The sequence below is a fragment of the Leucoraja erinacea genome, chromosome 4 (genome assembly GCF_028641065.1).
Source record: "Leucoraja erinacea ecotype New England chromosome 4, Leri_hhj_1, whole genome shotgun sequence".
NCBI lineage: Eukaryota > Metazoa > Chordata > Chondrichthyes > Rajiformes > Rajidae > Leucoraja > Leucoraja erinaceus.
The window spans coordinates 87,888,199-87,898,372 of record NC_073380.1 but is presented as its reverse complement, the minus strand read 5'-3'; the positions used below and the strand labels follow the sequence as shown (position 1 = coordinate 87,898,372).

Below are 10,174 nucleotides of genomic sequence, written 5' to 3'. Positions count from 1 at the left end.
AGTTTTATTTAACCTTTATTTAACCAGGAGAAGTCTCATTGAGATTAAAAATCTCTTTTACAAGAGGGTCCTGGCCAAGACAGGCAGCAGCACAGTTCCACAGTTACAGACAATAATTTTAAACAACAGAGAACATATAAATAGTCACAGTCAGAACATCATCAAACAAAGCATGTACAGACAGAAGAGCCCGCTTCAACATCATTAAGAAGGGATTTAAATCTGTTTATAGAAACCAGCTCCTTAAGTTTCAGTTCATTCTGCAGCTGGTTCCATGCGAAGGGAGCAGCATAACTAAATACCCTTTTCCCCAGTTCAGTACGGACTTTAGGTACAGTTAGTAAGAACAAGTCCTCATAGCGGAGCTTATGAAGAAATAGACAAAGAGGATAAATGAATACACAACACCCTCAGTTGGCATATGCATTTATTAACATATATAAAGCAAATGATTCCATATCTGACCAACACAGCGTAATGCAGCATCTTCTGATGAAAAATAGAAACATTTGAACAAATTGACAACAAATAATACAAAGACTATATTACTATCGGAAGCATTAAAAACACAGACACAGTCAAAAAGACAAGTAATGTACTCACAATATAGCAGGGATATTGATGCCTTATAAACAGCAAGAATTATTTGAACGCTATTTATTTTTGCAATTCCCTCAAAACAACTAATGTTTGAGTTTGTTGATGTATGCATACCACCTCTCACGCTTTAGACACTAAACATTTACAGATTACATGAATGTATGAAAAAAATGTAAGAGATTGTCTCGACAGGCATCTACAGCTTGCAAGGAAGAGAGATCAGCTGATTTGAGGCATACATTTTCCAGGAACTTGACAGTTTCAAGTAATTAGAACTAAAGGTCCAGCGAAATGAATAACACTGAACGAACTGAAATCACTCCCGCTCCTAAAGTGAAATATTTGGAAATAATTTTGGTCACTTAATGTACACCTGTGGAAATTTCAGGCCACGTTTGTTTCAATGGGCCATTTCTTGGTTGGGTTTGGGAGCTTGGTACTGTGAGAAGTGGGAGCAATGTCCTTGGACAGCTCCAATTTGATCTACATGCATTGTAATGTAGTTTAATTCAACTGCACATTGGAATTCTCTTGTCCGGCTTTCTATGAACTAGTAACTCCTACATTGTGGCATGTTTTGAATTGGTTGTCAAATCAATAATAATTACTTAACTCCAACTAAAATCTAATTAAGATGTAAAATTATCTAACATCTGTATTATAACCATATAACCATATAACAATTACAGCACGGAAACAGGCCATCTCGGCCCTACAAGTCCGTGCCGAACAACTTTTTTTCCCTTAGTCCCACCTGCCTGCACTCATACCATAACCCTGAGAGTGTCCATTCCCTTCTCATCCATATGCCAATCCAATTTATTTTGGATTGATCTGGAGTTACCAGTGAACATTTTGCACACACACACACACTTAACATCATAAAATGTTCTTAAACTGGTCAAATACAATTATATCAAATACAAATAAGGACATTGTAGGTAAGGCCTTGTGAAGGAAGAGGTTTTTGAGGGACATTTTAAAGGTGGAATGAAACATTTAGGGAGGGAATTTCTGAGTTTGTAGCTGAAGAATAACTACCAATCAGGGCACCCAGCTCTGCTTCAAAGATGCACCATGGTAATATTTAAATCCCATCTGAGAGTGCAGACAGAGCTTTGGTTCTTGAGTTTGATCTTAAATTTATGTAGAAAGCTCATCATGACCTCTGTCCCTCCACAGACACCATCAGCATAGATTCACTCCTGTGAAAAGCTCGAGCCACAGTCTTTTGACTTACAAGTGAACTACAGAGGGCTTAATGTGTCATCAGTCCCTCCTGCAACTGGGGCCGGGCGGTCAAGGGTGACAGTGCACAAATGGGGCTACATCGAGGGTACAACAACCTGTGACGGTAGCACACAGTCCCAGACAATGCAACACCTCCTGCAATGCCCATTGCTGGAGAATCCATGTACTTCTGCAGACTTTGCACTTAACGCTTCAAAAGCGCAACGATGTGTACAGCAGTGGCGAGCCATTATATAGCATAAGGACACAAAGAAGAAGAAGCCCCTCCTCTCTCCCCTGAACTCAGTACAGGGTCCTGTGATCCTGCAAATACCTTCCCTTTTCATAAGTGTATCCACAATGTCACTGAATGAAATGATCCTTGAAACTATTGACATTCAACATGTCCTGATTTTCACAATACAATACACAATACAGTACAGAGCCCATCAGAGCACTGATTAAATAAAAGTCTTATTTATTTTCCTAGTTACTATAGAAACGAAAAGGATTCCACTGAACCACTTACATACTGTTCTATGACTGTAGACTAGAAACAAGGTCATGTTGAATGGCCAGCTCTCAGGCAATGGAATAAAAAGGATTAACTTGATCAGCATCTTTTAACTGAAATCAACAGATAGGAGGCAATTTTTTTTAAAAGCCTTAAATTTCCAATAATACTGTGAAATTCAAACAAATGATTGTAATTTTCCCAATAGGTAGTCCTAATTAGTTATTATAACTGCAGCAGCACACTGCCAGAGACCTTGATAATGCCCTATTTTTCTTTATTAATTTTCAGAAATGCATTGCAACTGGACACAACATTTATTGCCCTTCCCTAATTATCCTTGAACTGAGTGACTTGCTAGATTAAAGGGGCATTATGGAGTCAACTGGTAGATTAGGTCTTACCTGTAGACAGGCTGGGAAAAGACTAACACGTTTTCTTTCCTGAGGACATATGTGACGATTGTTGTTTACTAAAACAAATTCATCTGATTCATCATTGCACTTAATTAGCTATGTTCAATTTGATTTGGGCACAGTGAGATTTGAACTCCAATCTCTTGTTTGCCACTTCTGATATCTATCTTTCAATTAAACTCGAGAGCCTTGAGTTTGGATCTTTCAGTGCCAATTTTTCAGGTGCAAATCCCTCATTAAAACAATGTTGTGAGGTTAGAAAGCATTAGCAATCATTTCTGTCTGAAATCACTGCCACTGGTCAATTGCCCCATCAGCTAGTATTTGACATTATTATCTGCCTCCACCACCAACCCTGGCAGTGCATTCCCGATCCCCAATACTATCTACGCAAACATCTTGCCCCTCACGTCTCCAATAAACCTACCCCCTCTCAAAATATGAAGCTGCAATATTTTGCTCAGTATGCTGGAGAGCCTGCAATTTAATTACTTGCATTTACCTAGTTTTTTTAGCATCCATCTCAGGACATCCAAGAAAAATATACGTTTGATGAAAGAAATCTACATTGAAATGAAGTAAACCAGACAGCTGATTGCATCTAGATCAACAATATAATAATGAACAGGTCTGTTGTGGCAATGTTGATTGGACAATTGATATTGTCCACGATACTCTTATTCAAAATACTCCCATTGGATCTATCATTCACATCTGAAAATGCAGAGGGCCATCAGTTTAGCACCTAATCTTAAGATCTAGTTCTCCAACAGTCCTTTACACCTTCAACACTGCACTGGGAGTTGGTCTGTATTTGATGCACTGGAGTCTGCAGTGGAAAATAAACCCTTAAACATTTGACGCCTGAGGCAAGAGTGCTAACAGCATGTTCTTCCGAGTTCTTATAGTCTGGGCTGCCAAGAGTGGCAGATATACTAAACTGTTATTCCTTTGGGGTTAATATTCTAATTATATGGAAATTAAATATCCCCATTTATATTTACTTCCAGTGCAACGGTGGAAGTGATTAATATTCACATTAATAATTCAATTATTAATATTCACATTATTACTTCCTTCCTGTGCATTGGTGGAAATTCCAACAATCCTTCTTGCAACCCAAAATTAACACTGACCTCCAAAGGAACAGCAATAATAGAACAATGTTTGAATAGTGTGAATAAAATGTGTTGTCATTACACTCACTGACCCACTCCTAATTCTGCTCACTGCTCAGTGCAGTCATCTGCACAATGTCTGTTGCAGTTTGAAATTCCTTGACTTCGTTCAGAGGAGAGGTGCTCCGGATTTTGCACCTGAACACCTGCTGGTAGGACTTCCTGAAATTTTCCGACAGGAAGGCATAGATGATCGGATTGACGGACGAGTTGCTGTAGGCCAGGCAGTGGGCAGCTATCCTGAAGATGAAGGAGGCATTGGTAAGCGGAAATGTGCCGAACTCATTCCACAAATTGATCACATGGTGTGGAAGCCAGGAAATGCAGAACACCACGATCACCACGAGTACCGTCTGGGCGGTCTAGGGAGAGGGGAACAAGTGAAAAGGCACATTGATCATTGCCTGGTGCTCACTCCCACTTACACTTTCACAACCCCTGCTTCCAACAGACTGCCTCAGCGAACAGCTGTATACCATTCTGTGCAGATATTTGATTTCCATTGACAGTATATGCAATACTAAAGACTTATCAATGCATTATTCAGTGAATCTCTATATATAGGGAAATCTGCTATATGCAAAACACAAAGTCGTGGAACAACTCTGTAAACCAGGCGGCATCTGAAGAAGGGAATGGACGGGTGCCATTTCAAATCAGGACTCTTTTTCGTCTGAGTCTGATGAGGAGGCTTGACCCAAAACATGGACAGTCCATTCCCTCCCCAGATGCTCCTTCGCATACCCAGTTCCACCAGTACTTTGTGTTTTTCCACAAGATTTCAGCATCTGCAGTCTTTTAGTTCTGCTATAACACATGTTTCCATAACATTAATTGGATAGAGTGCGAGTGATGAATTGGGGAACAATATTTGATCATGCAGGTTGAATTGGTTATAACACAATTTCAATGAAGAACTAGAAAACTACTTAAAACTTACTTTGAAAAATGACAACCAGAAAAAAATCTGTCTGGGGGGGGGGAAACAGTCTAGTAGCGTTTCCATGTAACCTCCCCGTGAGGTGGGAGATTGCAACCTTCATGTGGTTAGCCCTGTTTCGACGGATGCAATCAACCTGGTGTGCACAATCAAATAAGATCAAATAGAACAAGTTGTCCTACAACTTTAGGCTGTGCACGCCATACGCAAGAAGCAGAAGAGTAATCTCCCCGCATAAATCAGACACCATTGTCTCTCTGAAACTAACAGGCTACTGGTTTCACCACCGTAGGCCATAGAAATTGAAAAGCAATAGCCTCTATTGATACTTGTGCCATGATTAACATACAGCCTTTGGTAATTTTAGCTCGCAGGAACAAAAACAAAACATAGCTATTAATAATATATTTTTGTGTGAAAATCCTGCAGGGAAAATAACTTTATTATTCCAAGTCTGAAGTTCTCTAACATCTTTTCAATTATTTCCATAATGTGCTTTCCGATGACACAATGTTCCTTGGAAAAACAATAATCACATTATAGCAGAATTACCTGTACTGGAAAGAGATTCAATGAATAACTTGCATTTGTCTAGTGTCCTTCACATTGGCATCCCAAGTCCTTGACAATTTGCATTTACAGAGAAAATTTAATCTCGAGATATATCCTAAAAAGTTTTCCAGGAACACAACAGAGAAAAATTGGCCCTAAATTCTAGAATTTCCTCCTTACCCACCTTCTCCTTTGGGATGCTTTAAACTCTTCCTTGCCCAAACATTCAATCATCTCCCATAACATTTCAGATCAGTGGCATTGCTGATAGAGTTGTTGCCTTGCAGCTCCTCCAACCTAAGGTCGATCCTGAACTTGACTGCACTGTCTGTGTGGAGTTTGCATGTTCTCACGGTGAACGATTGAGTTTAGGTGGAAACTGACCTGACCCGAAACATCACCGATCCATGCTCTCCATCCATCCATCCGGTAGGCGGCGCGACTCTCGTCAGCAGCGGCCTCTGCAGCCCGACCGCGTTTTTATTATTTTTTGTCTATGTTTCTATGTAGTTTTTGTTATTTTTTTGTTGGGGTGTGTGTGGTGGGGTGGGAGGGAGGGGGTAACTTTTAAATCTCTCTCCTTGTCGTTGGGGCTGCAACGAGAAGCGGCCTCCAACAGGAGAAGACCGGGGGCTCTGGTGCCGACTACTCACCTCACCGTCGCGGAGCTGGCCGAGTCCAGAGCGGGTGGAGCGGTGGTGGAGCGCTGCTGCTGCTGCGGCCCGACCTCCGGAGATTCGGAGGCTGCAACTGCGGGTCTGGAGGACGGCGGCACCGGGAGCCCGCGGGTCCCTGGAGGGAGACCGATTTTCAGGGCTCTCGCAACGGTGACTTCTCCCGGTCCAAGAGCTCCTGGAGCGGGGCCTGACATCACCACCCCGCGCGGCTTGGAATGGCCGCGGGACTCTGCGAGCGCACGCCGGGGGCTCTAACATCAAGACCCGGTGTGCGACCTTGCATCACCCGGCGTGGCTTTAATGGCCGCGGGACAATCGCCATCGCCAGCCAGGGGCTTTGACTTTGACTCTGACATCGGGGGGGGGGAAGAGTGCAGTGGAGAGATAAGTTTTTTTGGCCTTCCATCACAGCAATGTGATGAATGTTTATGTAAATTATGTTGTGTCTTGAGTCTATTTGTTTGTAATGTATGGCTGCAGAAACGGCATTTCGTTTGGACCTCAAGGGGTCCAAATGACAAATAAATTGTATCTTGAATCTTGAATCTTGAATCTCCAGAAATAGGCACAAAAAGCTGGAGTAACTCAGCAAGTTAAGCAGCATCTCTGGAGAGAAGCAACGGGTGACGTTTCGGGTCATGACCCTTCTTCAGACTGAAAGTCACGGGAAAGGGAAACGAGAGATATAGACAATGATGTAGAGAGATAAAGAAAAATGAATGAAAGATATGCAAAAAAGTAATGATGATAAAGGAAACAGGCCATTTTTAGCTGTTTGTTGGGTGAAGACGAGAAGCTGATATGACTTGGGTGGGGGAGGGATAGAGAGAGAAGGAATGCTGGGGTTACTTGAAGTGAGAGACATCGATATTCATACCACTGGGCTGTAAGCTGCCCAAGCGACACCTACACACAACGCAGCACCACAGCTGCCGAGAATGTTTACAGCGAGTGACCTATGACCTGGGAATGCGCAGTCGGAATACCAAACTCGCCTTTTTACCATAATCATTATTTTAAGTATAAAAATATATTTGTAGTGTAGCTGCATAATAACGATTTCCCTTTGATACCAGTGAATTGAACAGAGAGCATTGTGATAGGAGAATATATGGGTGATCTGCTGCCTGTCGGGGGATGACTCAGAAATGGCTTGCTTCAACAACATGAAAAGTGCACAATTTATCAGGCATAAATCAGTTCAAAAGAATAGGATCATCTCCTACAACATCTCAAGCACAGTAAACGTTCATCTCACTTATCTTGTGTGCTCCATCTAATTCTTAAGGGGGTGATTGAAGTCAAAGTTTAACTGGTTACGCTCCAGTAGCAAGGGCGATTGTTAATCCCAATAGGATATTGTTTCAGGTTAACTGTGGTCGTTATCACAATGTTGCCACTTTGCAGGTACGTACTGAATTACATCAAGCTCTGAATTTTGAAGTAGTCTGTTCAATCCATGTGGCTCAATCCTACCACCTTCCTGTCTTCACCTCACCCCATGAGCCTATCCCTCTATTCCTTTCTGCTTCATACGATCAACCTTTTGCCACCTCTGCACATCATGAATGTACAGTAAAAGCCGACATTGCCAGTAGCATCGTTCGCTCGTGTGTCAGACCACGTATAGTTCGCTGTTGGCTTCTGGCGTCGTCCACCATGTTGACAGAATTGGTCGCCCAACTCGTCACAGTCGTGTCGTCGTTTCTGGGGATCACCATGAGGAGGTTCTGTCATAATCCCCCAGTAGCATCGCTATCAGGTGATTTAATAAATATATTTTAAAATGAAAACACTGCCTAAATGTGTCTTTGCTGACAACTTGCCCCCTCTCAGTGCAACATTCATTTACCACACTGCTGCGCCAAGGCCAACAGCATAATCAAGGACGAGTTGCACCCTGGCCATGCTCCCTCTTCTCCCCTCTCCCATCAGGCAAAAGGTATAGAAGTGTGAAAATGCACACTTCCAGATTCAGGAACAGTTTCTTCCCAGCTGTTATCAGGCAACTGAATCAGCCTACCACAACCAGAGAGCAGTGCTGAACTACTATCCACTTCTTTGATATCCCTCAGACTATCATTGACAGGACTTTGCTGGCTTTGCCTTGCACTAAGCTTTATTCCCTTATCATGTATCTATACACTGCAAATGGATTGATTGTAATCATGTATTGTCTTTCTGTTGACTGGTTAGCATGCAACAAGAAATGTTTCAGTGTACCCATGACAATAAACTAAACTGAACTGATTTGTGTGCCATGACTGACCTATCGCTGGATTGAACAACACCACAATGTATAAAATCTTTATTTACCATCCAGGGGCGGAAATCCGGGGGGGTGGGGAGACAGGGGACACCACCCCCCCCCCCCCCTTTTTTTTTTTTAGAGGTGCGGGATGACCCCCCTCCTTATTTTGTAATCCGGATTTTATAACCCAGTGAAATGTCCGCTTTCCGTGAGACAGTGAGGGTGGGGCTGATGATCGAGGGCGCCGATTGGACGAGAGAGACGTTGGTCAGCAGGCAATGGGGGGGGGGGGGGAGGGAACCATGATGATTCAGTGCGATGATTGGAGGAAGGAGGCGCCAGTCAGAGGTGGGAGTCGGACTGAGGATAGAGCGCGGAGATTGAAGGAGGGAAACGTCCTGGTGGAGCAAAGATCATAGAGTGGAGTTTGAATTGGTCCGTTCGCAGGGCTTTTCACCGCCCGGCCCCGCGCAGCTGCGATCTGCCATTGCCCCGCGGTCAAATTGCTGCGTCGAGGCGATCGAGGCTCCCGATGTTGAAGCCCCCGCCGGGTGATGAAAGGCCCCGTGAACGGGCCGATTCAAGCCCCACGATTCGGGCCGGACGAACCTGCTGTTGCTGGAGTTCGGAGTCAGTCACCAACCAGGTCAGCTCCCGATGTTACCGTCCACCGGGAAGCTAATGGAATTGGGGCTCAACACCTCTCTGTGTGCCTGGGTCCTGGACTTTCTCACCGCCAGGCCCCAGGTAGTCAAGATGGGAGGGAATACATCGAAGTCCCTCACCCTGAGCACAGGATCGCCCCAGGGTTGCGTCCTCAGCCCCCTATTTTACTCCCTGTACGCACATGACTGTGTGGCTAGGTTCAGCTCCAATTCAATAATTAAGTTTGCTGATGACACTGTGGTGGTGGGCCTGATCTCAGACAACTATGAGAAGGCCTACCGGGAGGAGGTGGCTGGTCTAGCACTCTGGTGCCAGGATAACAGCCTCCTCTTGAACATCAAAAAAACGAAGGAGCTGATCATGGACTTTAGGAGGGCACATCATCCGAGGACGTACACTCCATTGAGGATAAATGGGGATCCTGTGGATAGGGTGAACTGTTTTAAATATCTGGGAGTCCACATCTCCGAGGATATGACATGGGCATCACACGCCTCAGCACTCATGAGTAAGGCAAGGCAGCGCCTTTACCACCTCAGGCAATTGAGGAAATTCAGAGTGTCTCCGAGGATCCTCCAGTGTTTCTACGCAGCGGCGGTGGAAAGCATCTTGTCCGGGAACATTACCATCTGGTTTGGGAATTGCTCTGCCAAGGACAAGAAGGCTCTGCAGAGAGTAGTGCATTCGGCCGAACGCACTATGGGAACTTCACTTGCCCCCCTGCAGGAACTATACAACAGGAGGTGCAACTCCAGAGCCAACAATATCATGAGAGACCCCTTTCACCCCTGCAACGGACTGTTCCAGCTGCTACGGTCAGGCAAACGCCTCCGTTGCCATGCGGTGAGAACAGAGAGGTTGAGAAGGAGTTTCTTCCCAGAGGCCATTCGGACTGTAAACGCCTATCTCACCAGGGACTAACTCTACTGAACGTTTTTCCTTCCATTATTTATTATGTAAAAGAATATGTGTGTTGTGATTGTGTTTGTAGTTTGTTTGGTTGTTTGGTCGTTTGTCTTTTGCACAAAGGTCCGCGAGCATTGCCACTTTCATTTCACTGCACATCTCGTATGTGTATGTGACAAATAAACTTGACTTGACTTGAGATACTAGACAGGGCCCACGGCCGAAGCCTCGCGTGTGTGCGCAT

The 10,174-nt window shown here is 44.1% G+C and overlaps 1 protein-coding gene across 1 annotated transcript in view; it reads right to left on the bottom strand.

Annotated features, from left to right (window-relative positions):
* Positions 1-1,392: 1,392 nt before the first annotated feature.
* The window catches only part of galr1a (galanin receptor 1a), a 30,036-nt gene continuing 21,254 nt past the window's right edge, over positions 1,393-10,174 (bottom strand). The window contains exon 3 of the mRNA XM_055634758.1: positions 1,393-4,300. Coding sequence (XP_055490733.1) covers positions 3,977-4,300 — 324 coding nt within the window. The 3' untranslated portion in view covers positions 1,393-3,976. The remainder of the gene's footprint in view (positions 4,301-10,174) is intronic.